The sequence below is a fragment of the Rhea pennata genome, chromosome 1 (genome assembly GCF_028389875.1).
Source record: "Rhea pennata isolate bPtePen1 chromosome 1, bPtePen1.pri, whole genome shotgun sequence".
Taxonomy (NCBI): domain Eukaryota; kingdom Metazoa; phylum Chordata; class Aves; order Rheiformes; family Rheidae; genus Rhea; species Rhea pennata.
The window spans coordinates 63,564,890-63,582,375 of NC_084663.1; the positions used below are offsets into that span (position 1 = coordinate 63,564,890).

At 40.7% G+C, this 17,486-nt stretch overlaps 1 protein-coding gene across 2 annotated transcripts; it reads right to left on the reverse strand.

The window, feature by feature from the left end:
* Window positions 1–9,047: 9,047 nt before the first annotated feature.
* On the reverse strand, window positions 9,048–13,181 carry MRPS33 (mitochondrial ribosomal protein S33). 2 transcript variants are annotated; one of them, XM_062569914.1, is made up of 3 exons: window positions 13,095–13,181; window positions 10,339–10,594; window positions 9,048–9,473 (listed from the first exon to the last, which is right to left on the reverse strand). In XM_062569914.1, the coding sequence occupies exons 2-3, from the start codon at window positions 10,551–10,553 to the stop codon at window positions 9,368–9,370; spliced, it is 321 nt and encodes a 106-aa protein (XP_062425898.1). In that variant the 5' UTR covers window positions 10,554–10,594; window positions 13,095–13,181; the 3' UTR covers window positions 9,048–9,367. The 2 variants fall into 2 exon arrangements, with proteins under 2 accessions (XP_062425898.1, XP_062425907.1); XM_062569923.1 differs by having other exon boundaries at window positions 13,052–13,125.
* Between the last annotated feature and the right edge of the window lie 4,305 nt (window positions 13,182–17,486).

Here is a 17,486-nt window from a genome sequence, read left to right on the forward strand (position 1 = left end):
CTTTCCTTTCTTTAGTAGTGATTGCATGGTCCAGAAATCTGTGTGCTGAACCTCAGTGGTCTGTCTCTCTCTCTCTGCTGGCTTCCTGCCTTCACTTGCATACTAGCATCAGAAACAAAAAAGCTACAAATTTTGTAGAACAGTAGCATAAATTACTTCAAAATACTGACAGACCTAAGGGCCCCTGAACAGAAAACTTGAGTCCTGAAATCACTGTTAAGAGAACAGAAGTAGCAGCCAGTGAAAAGGGAGAGGGAGGGATTGGGGAGATGAGGAGAGAATGAGGTTGAAGGGGGAACTGGAAGAGAAGATGCAAGGAAACAAGAAGTAGGCAAAAATAGGGAAATAAAGGGATAGGATAAACTGATTTTCCTGCCTAATATGCTTTATTGAAACAGGGACCAAATCTCACATTTGAGAGAATTAGTCAAGACCCTCCTGTTGATTTAGAATCTCCAGACATTGCTTTAATGTATTCAGTTAATTCAGGTATCTGATTTCTAAGCCCCTTGTATTGGATAAGCTTGATTATTGATTGGATTGAAAAGCTGATCAGCTTTAAGGACTAAACAGTTTTAGATTCCTAGCATTATTATTCCAGTGTGAACAATCACATTTTGTAACTCACAACCATCCCATTTAGGCACAAAACAGACCTAATGTGATTGAGCAAGTTCCAAGACAGGGAAGTAAAGGATTCCATGTCAAACGAGCTATTTTGCTGCTTTAGAAAATTACTGTTCAATCATATTCCAGTCATAGGATTTTCCTTCCCAATACCGAGGCTAGCTGAGCTTCCCCTTACCCCAAAAGCTGCTGCAATTTGATTCTCCAGCACTTTACAGACAGGTTGGTAACTCTCTACATCTCTGATCTAATAACAGTTTAGTTACTAAATGTACCTGCTCACTCAGTTTATTCTTTCAGTTTCTAGCCTCTTCACAGAGCAGAAAATGTCCATTAGGGTTCTTATTGGCCTGGAGTAAGGAAACTGTAAGAGTCAGAAAAGGCTAAATCAATAAAATAAATCAAATGCAGAAACCACAGATTTGACGTGAGATAGTGAGAACGCATTGACCAATCAATGGGAATTTCTCTGAGACTCATATCAAAGATATTGGGAATGTGATTTTCTTGACAATCTCTCCTATCTCAGCTGGGAAAGGGGATGTTTTGCGGTCACTACATGGTTGTTAAAGCAACAGATTAAATACTGCCCTTACTGTTTTTATGAGAGGTGAGTGGGCATTACCCTTCCACTTCATCTTCTCTTCTGGATGGCTTGTTCCCTCTCCCCTCATCATGTTTCATCCTCAAAATCACCTGGTGTAACAAATTATTACATAAAAAGGTACCAAATCAGAGTCTTGCTTCCGTCAAAGATTAAACAAAATGTTTGTTCAGCATAAGATAAATTACGTTGCCTTGAAGTTATCTGCACAATCTCTCTCTCTCTCCCTCTCTCCCTTTTTTATGCTTTCTCACTGAACTTCTCCCTAAAATCTGTCCTTTCCTGTCCAGCTTTTGTGCTACAGATTTAAAGAGGCAGTACACACATCCTTAGAGAGTTCCAGGGAAACATTCACTTTCCTTAGGAGACCCTAAATTTCAGAGGGTGAATATTAAGCTGGGGGAAGATCCCTGTCACATGATCAGGTTCTTTCCTGTGCTGGGAAATCCAACTGTGATCTCCACAGGGGAAAAAAAAAAGCAGAAATCCAGGTGAGAAGGACGTGCTTTGTGCTTGGGTACCCCATGAGATAAAATTTCCTCAGACTGTGGCAAGCCCATTACTAGAAAGGTACAGCCAGCCAGCCTTGTGTTGCTTTACAGTTTCTACTCGCTACACTTACCTGGTTGTTTCATGATTTTCCAGGGCAATATCCCGCATTGCTGGAATTTTAACAGTTGTTCTTCAGAGATAGGTTGACTAGGATGTGTAATCTTTTTAAATGAATGCTTATAATATACATATATGTTTTATTTGTGTATTTAAATATCAATGTCTTAGGCTGGCAAAGTCAGTATCACAGTTAATAATCCATCCTTGACTTTCAACCCTCACCGTCACCAAACCAACACAAGCTTTGCAGACACAGTCTCTTTTAAGAGGCAGGCTGCCTGCCTGGCACCCTGGGGTTAGGAGACTCTCCGAACCACATTGCTATATGCTCATAACTCCTGTGAGCATGCAGTTGACCAAAGGCAAATTTCTGGTGCAATGTTCAATGACCTTTCAAAGTCTTTAGATGCTATTGATTGCTTGAAGCTTGTGGTTATGCTAAAGGCTCTTGGACATGGTTATTCCTTTTTAATATAATATGACCTCTCTCTAGAAGTCACATTTGTTTTCGTAAATGAATACAATTTCTACTACTCCCCTCTGGGAGAGTTCTGCCAGGCTTAGATCCCAGTTTTACCTTGTTTTTAAGTGGTTTGCATGCCTAGTCAATATCCTGCTATCTATCCTCAGAGGGCATTAATGTTGATTTATAAACTTGATTATACTATCAAAAATTTTGAGAATATAGAGATTGTTCACACCACTGGCTGTACTGGTTTCAGGGCAATGGAGCAGTCTTGGAAAACATCACAGTATATATGCAGAATGACTAGGTGGAAGAGCAGAAAAGTAAAGAGGCCACAGAGTGGTACTTTCTAGCTGTCAGTAATAACTGTGAAGTTTCCTAGTCCAATTATTACTTCGTATTTTAGGCTGTTTGTTTAAAAAGTATTTGTAAAATTTAGAACTTATAAACAATGCTCGCTTGCACATCAGTTGCACCAAAGCACACGTAGGACAGACAGCCAAGAAATAACATCCACTGCCTCACACTGCCTGCATACCAATAATCTCCCACCCACTCGCACAGGAAACGTTGCCTGCCTAGGTGACATTTGCACTGCCTCACTGACTGGCTGTTCTCTGATCTGAATGTGCTGATTTGAACAAGCCAGCTGAGTACTGCTTCAGGTTGGAGTCGGTATGCATAATACTCCCATGCCCACAAACTAAATGTAATGCTAAATAACAGCAGCTCATACAGAAGCCAGATCTTGTTTCCTTCATTAGAAAGCCAACATAGACTTTGACATCTCAGAATGAAATAAAATAATTTAAAAACATATCATAATCTTGTCTGTAATCTAGCTAGCTCGATTGTGAATGCATACCTTCACACTTTCTGGATGATCTCTGTCCTTGCCTACGGCTTCCTTGGAAATACTCTCAGCAGCTCTTTGGTGCTGCTTGTCACACGCAACCTTATTAGCATACAGTTATACTGGATTAGCCATGCCGCGTTATTTTGCACTTTGTCTGTAATGGTTGCCAGCAGTAAATAAGAAAGCATCCCCTAGATCATAGTACAGCATCCTTCAGCTGTACCAATCCCATTTATGAGCAGACAAAGCTCTCTCCAAGACATTTGCAGTTCTCTTGCCAGTGGACTCCAATACCTGCATAACCTAATATCATCACAGCAAGTGATACGTGTTTTTGTTAATAACCAAATATGTGTTCCTCACCCACAGTTACTACCTGATCTCTTAAGTTTGACCAAGCACACTGTCAACGGCTCTGCTGAAGAAGTTTGGCCATGGCTAAGGCCAGTGCAGAGCTGCTCTGCACGGAAGGGGCCACACACAACTGTGCTGTGCCCAAGCGCAGACAACACATACCGCAGAAGGGCCCGACAACACTGAGTATCACCAAGGCAGCAACTACTGCATGAGCAGGCGAGACAGATTGTCTGGAGAGATGTTGTCTCACCGATCCGGTCCTGAGGAGACTGCTACTCAGTGAGAGGATTCACTCTCTTTCCTCAGACCACACATTCAAAGATAAAACACCATGACCACTGATAAGCTTCCCTGAAATCTAAACACGGCTTTGCTGAGTTTCTTGATTTATATCACATTGCTTATTTAGATTTTAAAGTTGTATCAGTGTTATGTAATTGCATTTCAACCTTTAAGAAGTTTGCCTTACATGTTCATAGGTTAACCTACACGTATATATTAATTACAGAACTTATGGTACTTGTGGCAGAAAAGAAAATTAAGGCCACATCTGAGCTGCGTATTTAAAATCAGTACTGTTCAACAGGCAATATAGATAAAGCCTAAGCATACATTTAGGTGCTTTAGTGAATCAAGTCCTGATCTACATCAGCCAAAGGTATTTACTTTGCTTTTATTCAGAGTCCCACCGATATCAGTCTGAGATGCTGAATACTCTAAGGTTTCTAAAGTCAGACCATTTCTTTAGGTGCTTGAATCTGAAGTCAGATTTGAGACATCCATTTCTGCAAGTCTATTCCCAAGCAACCCTACTCATTTTTAGCCAGGCAAGGCTGTAACAGAAATGCAGAAATACAAGGCATTTAACACGATGTCTTCGCAGCGAACATCACTGCATGTGGCAGTGCAATGTTTTTAGACATTCTGGAGCTCAGGTGTTTTTTTACTGCTAACACCGTTAAAAGGCCTATTTACTAGAAAGCCTGTGAGGCAAACATCAAACCAGCAGAAACAACAACTGAAGTGGGAGAGACTCTCTGAACTCCATGAAATATTTACAGACAGCTTTAGGAGCGCTGGGATAAAGTAAAGTACTTTCAAGTGTAGACAGAAAACATAATGGATATAAAAATCCCCTTTTAGCCCTTGGAGAGATTTGTTTTCATAGACCCTTCTAAGCTAGATATGAAAAAAAACCCTATGAGGTCATCCAGTCTGCCTCCTCTTCTAGGAGAGAAGTGGTCTCTGCGCTATGTTTTATAACGCTTCACTCAGTCTAGCGCTGACTGGCTCAGACAATAGAAGCACAACCTGCTTCTCAGGAGCCTTCTCAAGTTTTCTAAATATTTCACTTTGTGGAGTTTTCCCTAGTTTTCCACCCATCACATGTTATTTATACAGATACTTCTGAGTCATGATCGTTATCTTGTTGATTTCCATTTTATCCCCTTAGACAACCCTAAATAATTCCTCATCCAGAATGGTGGTTATGGCCCTCAAACTTCTCACTACAGTCATGCTCTTCTCCATTTAGACACACTAAAGCTATGCTCTGCTCTTATTGAGCCTTCTCAAGCAAATTCTTTTGGGGATTTTCATGTCTACCCTTTTCTACACATACTCAAGATATATTACTATTACACTTGAGGGAAAGGACAAGAAAATGTGAAGGAGAGAAAAGGATTAAAATGTCTTCATGCTACCCCAGCTGGCCCCCACAGATCATTTATTTCTTAAATTCAGGATTTATGATCAGGCTATCGTTTTCATTTCTGCTTCCTCTTACATTCCTAATAAATTCCCCAACCCCCCTGTTTTTTTTCATTAGAACCCTTGAGCTTTCTGTTGTTGTTTGGACATTTAGTGGAAGTTGTTTCAAGAAATTAAACTGCCTCTTGAAGAGGTAAACAGGAACCATTTCTGCTCTCAAACATGTCTCAGTATCAAGATCACATATTGAGAGTCTCCTTGAAGGTTTTTGTTTCCAGAATCTGCTCCCAAGAGATTGTACAAGAAGTGTCACGATCAAATAGTCACATAAAGGAGCTCAGTTTAAAGAAATTAATGACATCTCTATAGCACTTGTTTTCTTTGCCTATTATTCTTGGTGCTTTGAAAGAAAGAAAAAATACAAAACACAGCCTTTCTCTCATCCAAGCAGCCTTTCCAATTCATGAAGCTTTACCAAAACATACAGTCTCTTTTGACTGTGAAAGATGCTAAAACGGCCTTCAGACTCAGTCATAGAGGCCTGCATACTTAAAATCTCAGTAATATTTATAAATATTTGCTGATCCATTTCTTTTTCAGTTTCCGCTCAAATCCAGGTGTGTTTAGCATTTGAAGTCTCTAACGTCTAAAACAGAACCGTGTATACAAGAACTTACCACAGCTTATTTCAAATGTTAACATCATCATCAACTGTTGCATGAAAGAAGCTCTCTGAAATAAAGCTCCAGAATACACAGTGGCACAAGTCCTACTACAGCCAAACTAAGCTGCTCTTTACAAACGGTTCTCCTGGGGCAAATTCCCATCCTAAAAGCACTTACCCTCATGACACTACTCGTAAGTGATCATTATTCTGATTTTACTCTTGAGGAAGCACAAGCAAGAAAGTATTAGTCTAAAATCATAGAGCAACTTGGTAAGTCAGATGCATTTCACAGACCTCTGTAAACTCAGTGCCTTGCTCTCATAAGCAAAACAGAATAAACTTTCTCCACATTAAGAGAAACTTTTTTCCTAATGCCAATACCCACCTAAACTCACGAATGCTGTTTCTGTCAAAATATAACACTGCTGGAGATGTAGGCTGGCACATAGGAACACTGTATAACGAATGCTTCTCTGCTATATTTCAACAGATTTCAAAGTGCATCTCCTTTGTCTGCTGCTGCTCCCCTTTAAAGAGAGCAGCACTGGCTTTTTGCGTTACCAGCTAAATTACATTAATAAACATGTTCAAGATTCAGAAGAAATTAGGATCTTTACTCTTCATCAGGAATTGAAGCATCTGTGTAAACATATTCCAAGAACAGTCAGCTTGTACCTTAGGGAAGGAATGAATTTTATAACAGAGCACAGCTGCAGAGTTTAAATGGTGAGAAAAATCTTGTGAGGGGAAAGCCAAAAAAAATCATCTAATTAAATTTGATTATTTGTACATAAAACAGACATAGGCTGATAGCTATAAAAAGTGTAAGTACACTCATCCTTATTCCTCCAAATATGGCTGAAACTCTCCCTCCTCTCCTAAATATACACTGAGTTAATACCTGGCACGAGGTTTCAAGACTGAACTCCAATTCATGTCAGCCCTGTGATTCAGAAAAGATAGTCTCCTTCAGGCCAGTTATCTATTACTTTCTTAAAGACAGAGCATAGGATAGCGGACTGTTACAGAGAGTGAAAGGAGCTAGGTAGAAAAGTGCCAGTTTTCTTCTCTACCCTAGATATAGAGTGGATAAAATGTGTATTTTCTAGAACAAAATAGTTACAATAACCACTTGCAGCAAACAATGGGTTATTCTAACACTAGAATAAGCTCCAAAAATGGCTGCATCTTCATTATTTGAGGGGAAAAGGGAGGGGGAATAGCCATTTTTGAACAGATGTAATTCTAGAAAGTGAGTAGTACAGAGAAAAAAATCATGAAAAGTTAGGTGGGGAAGTATTTCTTGTCCTGGTACTGCTTTAATAAGAACTATCATTTTTCTTTAAAATTACTTCACCCCACACACTTTATTTTTGTGAATACTGCGGAGAAAAGATGAAAGTAAAAAATTTGCTATCCTTGTTTGTTTTACATCTGCTTACTTCTCAGGCACTTCCAACAATTTCTCTTCTCTTCCTCTGTATTTTTGGATATACTGCTGTAAGTATCTTCCCAAAGTATGTTCCCAGGGTGATGCTTTGAATCTAGAGCAGGTTTGCTCTTTCAGGGTATAGACATCACCATAAATGAAGCCAAACAGGCCTTTCACTTTCCTGTTGATGACTAGAACTTTTCAAAACCCATAAAGCCAGGTGTCTTGGAACAAATAAGGAAGAACAGATCCCTAAGCCTGTGTATCTAACACTGCTGACTCCGTATCTGTGCCGAGCAACGCACACTTTTCAAGAAACAGAATACCTGTAGTGTTCACTGCCTTCAGTAAGCTCTGTGGATGCTTACTCCTTCTGCAGTAGGCTAAGAATAGATTCAGAAGCATAACCATGGCCAGTCATAAGTGATTTATATATGGTTATACATATATGCATGAACAGTTTGAGCCACATGCCAAATTTAAGCTACACATTTAATGAAACAGAACCATAAATCACTTTTTGATACGTGTACACTTTCTCTCTCTTGCTTGTTCATAATGTTAAGACTTGAAGTGTTTCAGAAGAACAGGAAAAATACTTTTGATTTTTCCTCTTTAAATTGCAGTGAAAACGCTTTTATTGATCTTCGGTTTAATTTTAGAAGAAAAGTTCTAGCTGAGAAAGCCATTGTAGCTACAGGCACCAGCTGTCCAGGACAACTGCCACAATGATTCTACTGTAGGGTTTCAGGATTGGTCTTACTCTCCACCAAACAAAATTATAGAACATCTTATCAACTCACAGACACAGTGCGATACAAAATGTCAGGCAGCAGCATCCTTCCTCTTTAGGCAATACCCTCTCTTACATAGGACCCTGCTCCATGCCACTCTATCCTTCCTGAACAAGAATTGAAGGCAACAGGGCTGCCTTCCATCAACTGTACCCCATGTCCCAGGAACCCCATCACACGCTTTGTACAATTTACGACACTTCATGCCTACAACATTAACAGCAAAGGCACATTACAGTGCTGCTGAACAAATGTATGAAGTTTCTAAAAGCATTTTAAATTAGAAAAAGAAATTTACCATTACAGGACAGAGCAGTTTTGTATTTTACCAACTCCTACAACAAAATTTTGTTGATTGTGGTAAGAACTCAGGCACTCTCCACAACATCAATGCTGCACATCCATCTCTCTCAGAGCTTAGAAAACCAGGTATCAATAATCACTTGGTAAAGAATACTGAGCAGGAACTACACAGCTCACCAAAAACACCATTAACACAGCACATCTTGAGTTACTAATCTTGGTGAAATAAAGTAGTTAAGTAGTTAAGCTGTTATGAATTTATTTAGATCCATTGATTTCAATGATCATACAGAATCCTTCAAATAACACATCTGAACAAGCTTGGTCTAGAAATACCAGTAGAAGTTTAGTATTGGTATGCATTTCAGGATGCCTCTGTATGTGACATCAAGCATACCCCAAACTAACTGTGCAAACACTTTCTGCCCCAGCCACTCTGCATTTTGAGTAGCTCCCCTTTACCACCACAAGGCTATTCTTCTAAATTTACAAGGTCTGGAAATAAAGAGATGCACAGTTTCAGAGCACACTTTTTACAGAAAGTAAAACAGAAAATGAAAAAGAAACACAACTTTGGCAAAAATTAAGATCAAGAAAAAACGAGATGAGGCAACAGATGTATGCAATAAAAAAACTGAGCACTTTTATTTTTTGCTTCTGTTGTTACTACTTAGGAAAGAGAGGGATCTCATGACAAATCAACATGCTGCAATATACAGAATATTTGAACTATAGAAATTCACAAAACAATAAAACTGCAGATCCAAGTGCACTAACAAGGCAGACTCCAGCATTTTACAGTGTGTTCCTCCAGCTCCCATATGCAGTTCACATGCCAAGCCCTCTCCAGCTGGGAACAGAAAACCTGAATTACAGCATCTCCAGATGAAGCATCTCCCTAGCATCTCCAGAGAAGTTCATTATATTGCTGAAGTGACATTATTTCTTCTTGACAGCTCTCTTTCCTTCCCCCTTTTTTGGTCTTTCCTTCCCACGGAGCTTTTTCAACCGTCTCATCTCCTCTTTAAAGTCTTGATGCTCATCTCTAGATAGATAAGGGGCGGGGGGAAAGGGTTATTTTTTGGCTTATCTAGATGCGAAAGGTTCTTTGAACTGTACAATAATGGAAAAAAAATCAACCTTTTTGTAACAGTAAAGCCCATATTGAACCTCACAGTAGTACAGTGTTACTGCTAAAAGTGATTGTGAACAGAATAATTTGCTCAGTACTTTCAGAACTAACAAGGTTGTTCTTTTCAGCAAGAAATGGCATGTATGTGTGTGTGTTTCTTACACTGTATGTATTGATCCACTGTGTTTAAGCAGGAGAATACAAATATCAGCAAGAGACAAGAATGAGAATTTTCCCCCTTCTCATCTTGTTCAGCAATCTAGCAAGTGCATCGCGTTTTTGTGATAGGTACTAAGTTCAGGTCATTAACTTCAGAGAAGAGAGAGGCATGCTGAGCTGTAATTACAGCACATGACACTGCTCTCAGGTGGCTTCAGGAATGAAGTATGAAGAGGGCATCATCTACTCATAGAATAAAATGGAAAAAATTACTTAGCAGTCACTTATTTTGGTTTTTTTGCCCTCAAGAGAGGTTGTGGAGTCTCCTTCTCTGGAGATCTTCAAGGCCTGCCTGGACACAACCCTGTCTAACATGCTCTAGGTGACCCTGCTGAGCAGGGAGGTTGGACTAGATAATCTCCAGAGGTCCCTTCCAACCTTACCAATTCTATGACTCTATGAATACAACAGTCACTTGTGTATTTCCATATACACTGTATTATGAATTAAACCTTTTTCAACAGTTCTTCTTCTCCTCATGGAGAAAACTGTAACAAAACGCACATCTACCCCCTTCCCCACTCCAGTCCTGCTCCCATCCCATGAACACAGTAATCACCTGTAAAGACCAAAGTAGCGGAGTTTCTTCATGAGGGCATAGTAGGTGTTGTGAGGAGGATACCAGCTGTAGACCTCCTTCCGTTTGGCCAAAGGTTGCTCACTGAAGAGCTTCACTACTTTCATAGATTTTGTGTCAGTTGGCCTGGTCATTTCTCCAAATATCCGAGCACTCAGATGGGCCATTCGTTGGGCGTAACTGGAAACACTGGACATTTCCCAAGAAAGAGTGGACACACATAGATATACACAGTTTCCTAAAAAAAGGAAAAAAAAATAGCACAACTCTTTAAGACAAATGAGTATCCCAAACAATCCCAGACTTAAGACAATCAAAACAATTCATGGCACACTGATCAAATATTGGAAGTCTTACATTCCTTGCATGAAATCAGTCTAATTATTCACACATAACCCTGCATATAAAGCATATTTTTACATTAACTTAGTTACAATTAGAAGCTTAACTAGGACAGTATAGAAAGCCGTATGAACTAGAAAAAAAGCTACCCTGAATGGCATCTTATCATTGATAGCTTATTAGTAACTCACACTTAGCTTGCCTGAAGCTAGCTTTTTGCTCCAGTCACAAATGACCGCAATGTGAACTTTGCTAAAAATGGGGCCTGCTGTGAAGCCCTCTGGCTTCTTTATATGATCTACACAGGCATGAGATAGACACCACTTATCTATTCTGAGGAAGCAACCCGGACATTTTGCTGATGAAAACATTTTATAAATGAAGCAGGCTTTGTTACAGAGCTTCATTCATCTAGAAAAAAATGTCCTACTAACTGTACAAAGAAATAAAATCACATTTCTCCATATGAATAACACAGACTTTTCCATCTCAAATCCCTTTCCTTGAGCTTTTCCATCAACTTTTCTCTCCATTCACTTTTCAGTCTCCTCTCATATCTGTCCTTTTTAAGAGAGGAAGGAAATAATTTTCCCACACCATTCGCTGATGTTGGTTTTCAGCTCCCTGTCAAAAACTGACAGAAGAAAAAAAATTCTGACAAGGATTAGAACTGCCCAGTTCTGCTGTTTTAGTTTTACTGGGGAAGCCAAAATCCTTTTCTGCAAAAGATTCCCATATGGGAGAGTCAGTAGCTTGCATCTTATGGATGCAAGGGACAAGAATAAGACCCACAAGACCCTGTAAGTATTTTAAATGTTATGTTGGCTGTACTGTGTCTGTTCAAATAAACTGTAAGTCTCCAGAAACAGTAAGTGGGATTCTTTCATGTGCACATTTATTTAAAACGTAAAAATCTTTTTAAAGGTAGTATTGCACACCTGATTCCAGAAACCCATAGCTGAGTAAAGATGAGCATGAAATATTAAAAAGCATGGAGCAGGGACAAACAATCATCAAGACAGGGCTGAATCAATTTTAGTAAGATAACAAGGAGCCTATAGTTTAGTAACATGAATCTAAAGTATTCTTAACCTCACTCATGCACTTCTACCCACTGGAGGTCCTTAGGTACAACCATCTACTCTGATTCACTCTTGTTAGCTCTGTTAGCAAAGCGTTAGAGAAGAAACAGAAAGAAAACCAAGTCTAAGAAAAACACAACTATTCTGAGTGAAAGAGAGTAACAAAGGGAATGCAAAGTATCAGAGACCTCAAGTTAGGTCAACAGCCTTGGTGTGAAAGGATAGAAACTCTCAAATGATTCCAGGGCAGCTTTTCAGCTAGAACATCTACTGTAAGGGGAAGGATTAATAAAGCTTGCTAAGTTCATTTCAGAACAGACTGTCCAAACACCTCCACTGAGAGGTGAAGAAACAAATTTTCTCCATAACTCTTCACCACATTGTCAGAGTCTACTCTAACATAAAGTTTGCCTAAACTCTTTCTGCTGTGGCTTTATAATGAAAATGCCTTTAGCTCCAAGATGATGCAAACCAGTGGTCTGGGGGACTAGCTTTCCACTTCAGATTCCCAAAAGGAATCCTGTAAATAGCCCAATCCAAGGTTGAAGAACTCAGCTAATCCTTGCCAGTCTAAGAATACTTGAGAGATTAGAAGAGTAAAGGCTGGAAACTCCCAAGTGCCACAGCTATTTATGATCACGTAAAACTCGGCAACATGCTAGTAGAAAGGTCTCATGATTGGCACTTACAGCAAGGATATTATTCTAACAGTGTACTGCTAATCACTGCATCTAAAACAAAAGCAAAAACACCACTCAGTGCTTCTTCAACTGCACTCTACTCCTCATTGCTACTCAAAGCCTTGTTTTCTAGTCTAATACTATGTTTTTTTCTTTCAGACCCCCTGGCTTCTCAGACCACTTCTTCCTCAGCACCAGCACAGAGGCTGATATAAATCCTCCTTTCCATTTGCAGAATTATTTTCGATTCTCCCACGACCACAAAGGGAAAATAAGTTTGGCCTAGCCCCACAGTCCCAAGAGAAGAGCAAAGGGGCCGAGGCACACGCCAGCACTGCCCTCCAGCAGGCCCCGGCTCCTCCAACTCCACCGCCCCGCCGCAGGCCACAACTGCAGCTCGGGGCCTTCGCGGCCACCCGCGGCAGCGCCCCCAGCGCGGCCTGGCACCCCGTTCGGCGGACACGGAGGTCGCGCGTGGGCTGAACCCCCCGCGGCGCGGGCAGAGGCCGCCCCCTCCCCCTCGGGAGGGGGGGGGGAAGCGGCGCTCAAGTGCACTACGCGCGGCCCCGGGACCGCGCCTGCCCCCCGCACCTCACCGCTCGCCGGGCAGCCCCGTCCCCGCCAGGCCGCTCACCCCCGGTACCGCCGCTCCCCCCCAACCCCGGCTCCGCTCCGAGCTGCTCCGCGGCCCAACCCTGCGACCGACGCAGGCGGGGGAGGCGCGTCCGTCAAGGCGCATGCGCTGTCGCGGCGGGTGAGCCGCGCGCGGCGGCGAGGGTGGGGGCGGGGCGGCGGTGACCGTTGGGAGCCGTTGGGAGCCGTTGCGCGGCGTCACGTCCCTTGGCGGTGCTTGGAACACGAGGCGAGCGGCCTGGCTGATCAGACAGACAGTGCCTCGGGGTACCCTCGCGGGAGCCCCCTCACCGCCGCCCCCGGGTCGTGTCGCACGTAGGATGAGCAGGTGGAGGCCTGAAGGCTCCCTAGTTGCCGACTGTGTGTATGGCCCTTGGTTTCTTTGGTGTGCATAAGTTCCTGTCTTTGGGTATTACGACGTGTTTTGTCCAGCTGATCACAAGGAATACCAATCTGCTGCTATCGTGCCATGGTCACTTAAATCAGCCTGCCTGCCTTCTGTGTCGCTGCTGGAGACTGCAGCTAGCTGCAAGCCTGGCCACGGGTCACCAGGGGATTCACCAGAACCTCAGCTGATAGCAATTTCTGTTCATAACTGGTTTTGACAGTCTGTCAGCTAGTTCTAAGCCCTCTCAATATGTGCTTTTCTGCTACTATATTATGCTAATTTTTAATCAGTGTCAGGAGGTACTAAATCAGACTCTGTACAAACATCTGAGTAAATTACAATTATGTGATTACATTTATAAACCAAACGAGTAGTGTCATCAAAGAGTGAAATTGAGTTCGTCTGACAAGATTTATTTTCCAAAGGAGCATACTGACTAGCATTATACATCCTGCTATTCTTTGGTCCTCCTTCCTTGACTTAATTTCCTGTTACCTTTCCTTTACTTGCCTGGGACTGATCAGCCTGGTGACCTAGACACCCAGGTCATTTCACTTGCCCTTTTTGAATGTTGGCATAATCTTCTGTGATTTCCTCCATATTCCAGGATTTGTTAAAAATTAACAACTTACCAAGATCTCCTTAGCCAGCTCTCCAAGGACTGTTATGTGGAAGTTCCCTAGGCATCCTAATTTAAAAATGTTTATTCTAGTAGATGTCGTTTGCCGTCTTCCTTAGTTATTAAGGGACTGGAAAGTACTTCATTGTTACTAGATAATAAAGTACCTCAACCTTGATCTTTTTAAATATGGAATAGAAAATGTTAAAATTTCTGCCTAGTAGTGGCATCTTTTCTGTTCTTAATGTACTCTCACTCCCCTGCCTTACAGTCCTTAGGGTCACACCAGTCATGCATTTTCTCTAGTCTTCATTTCTTATAACATTTTCCCTATATTTTTGCCTTGTCACATTGTTCTACACTGTATTTTTAGCTTTGAATTGTTTTCACCTTGCTGCTGAGTAAAGATTGTCAAATCTTTAGCCAAAATGGTCTTTTTTGCTAATTACGGAATCATGGCTTTTAGACTATATAGTGAGTTTATAAAAATTCTCAAACTTTATTTATATTTCTCTCTGTATTTTTGTGTCAGTTTTTCTCATCATCTCGAGAGAGATAGTCTTTCTGAAGCATCTCTGTATATGTGTTGAGACTGTCCTTTTTAGCTCGTAATTATTGTAATCAGGTTGTGATTGCTAGTTGCTAAGCAACCACCATTTTCCTGTCCCACGATTAAATTGTTTAACATGATGAGTTCCAAAATACCTTTCCTGTGTAGCCTAGAATAACTTCTGTCCCAGAAAATAAGTTTTAGAAACTGCAGTGAGGCATGGCTATTGGCTATATGGGGCTTTTCTCCTATAACTCTTTTTATACATTAGAGGAATGACTGGTCTGATACTCTGTGGCCATCTCTATCCCATTCCACCTCTCCTGAATTGGGTTAATTGGGATAAGTTACTATCTCTTCATCTCTAAAACAATGATGTGTTTTAATGTGGAATGTTACTGTCTTACATCTTCACACGGCTTTATTTTTCTTAAAAGGATAATGGCAGAATATTTTAATTTTCCAATTTGGTGAATTGCCCTGACTGTTTCAGTAATGTTAATTAGATCTCATTTCTCCTCATCAGTGAAAATACTCAGTTCTTCTTGCATGTTACGCAAACCCAGAAATTTGACACGTAAACCATTGAAAAATGTCCCTTTGAGTATTCGTTGGCCTGAAAATGAACCTGATCTTCATTCCATTTCTGTTTTCATGCAACATTATCACTTTGGTATCTGATTGTCTAAAATTACTCTGTTTCAAATAAAAGGCATTGAATGGATTAGGCTAATGTAAGAATTATGGCTGTTCATGCACAGAGGAGTAGTCAAACTGGCTTTCTTCTCATAGTTATCCATCTTAGCTCTGAATCACTAGGAAGCAGTCACTGTGCAAAGATTTTTATTCAGAGATCACACATTGTTGCCTCTGTCCTGCAAGCACAAAAATGCATAGCTATGAATGTGATGAGCTCCAACACAGCTTTTTTGCTTAGAAGTAAGCACTCGTATATGTATAGGTCTTCATTAGTTCATTTCCTATGTCTTTTTCTTTTCAAAGCAGTTGCTCCTCCAAATGTTATTCAATCTGAGGCTAGGAATGTATGTTCACAACAGCGTATTTTTCATTATTACATCATTTTTACTAGTGTGGATATCATGAGGATGGCATGCAAAAACAGGATTAGTGTGCTAGCGCAAGGAAGTGTACAAATACTCAGGGAGGTGTATCAAGGTCACAACAATCAATAAAGTCCAAACTCAACATGTCTGCAAATTTGCAGGTGTGGAATAAGGTCTGTTTTACAAACCATAAAGCCATAAACGGTGTTGGGCACCTCATCTGAGGGCTGCCTTTCCCTTCCCAGACTCTGCCAGAGAGTTTAAGTTCTATGAGGCCCTGTGGAGGACGTTGTGTGGGACACGCTCCCTGAGATGTTAGAACTGGTTAGGCAGGCCCGTCCCCATTCTGACGGGCTAGCAGCACTGTACCTTGCATTGCTGTGATTAATTACATCAGTGATATGCAGGTGGCTGCCTTCCTATTTCAGCTACTGGTGATTAACATTCAGGATGATTACCAAACTGGAGTCCAATCTCTTTATTATTGTGTGTCTAGTCACAGAAGGTGTTTCTTTGCTTAAATTTTTTAGTTATCACTGGGGGAGGAGATAGGAGAGGGGAAGACATGGATCGTATATTCCACTCATTCATCTCTGTCTGCCCTCACACTAGTGCAGAATGATGGGATAGTTACTGAGATAGGGTACACGAAAGTTAGACCTCCAGTTCCTGAAGCTGGTGGTATATAGAGTGCTATGCACAGTCACCTGTCTAATCAGACTTTTGCAATGTTATTTATGTAGAACTGTAGGTATGTATTCATGAAGTCTTTTGGACAAATAAAGTGAATGTCCTTGCTCTGAGCTTTTTACAGCCCAAATTAGACTTGACACACTAAGAAGTGAGAATAACAGGGAATGGAAGGAAGCAGCAGAGACTGACAATAGGAAAAGGATTTGTGATAAGCTGAATTTTATACACGTGTTGTTAGAACCTCTTGAGCTTTTTGTTCTAAACAGAGTGAAGTGTTTGGACTTGTCAGCAATTATTTAGAAGATCAGTGGCAGATAAGTGAGTAAGAGAAATGAAACCCTGGAAAACAGCTAAAAGAGAGTGAATTGACATGGACTCAGAAACAAAGCAGGCAATCTGCACATGGGGACTGTTTTGATGGAAGGAGATCCAGGGAGCAAAGAAATACGCAAGGAGCACATGCAGAGCAGCAAAGTAGAGGAGGAGACCTCATAATAAAGCACACGGAAACCTCTTTACAAGTAGTTAGCAATAACTTGTAATGATCTGGAGTTATCAGATTAGTTGCTGTTGTGTGTATATTTCTGTCACAACAGTGTTAAAGACATCCTGAAGATAGGATTTTGACAAAATAAAGCACTTGAGCCAGTAGGAAGTTGTCCTGAGAAGGCAAAGGTATGTCTAGAAAGAAAAATAAGATCAATTTGCTTGACACTTGCTTATTGATGCTTTCAAAGAAAGAAGAGTGATCTTTTGTTTGGTTCTTGGAAAATGAGGCGTTGGAGTAGTTTCTATATTAGACAGTAATCAACCTCAGTCCTAACTTGTAGAACTTAGAACATTAGAATAGGCACCTCTTGCTGTAAGACAATCTGTAACATTTTCTTATTACAAATATTGATACTAGAGAACAAATAGTCTTCAACTGAGTCAAATAGAAAGACCCTTTATGCATTTGGTAAAATTGCATTAGCTATTTAGAATATTATTCAGTTTTAGATGATCATGATTAATCTGTGAACTTCAATTGTGTTTTGTTACACAGCAATTCATGCTGAGCCATGCAGATGTCTAGTAGT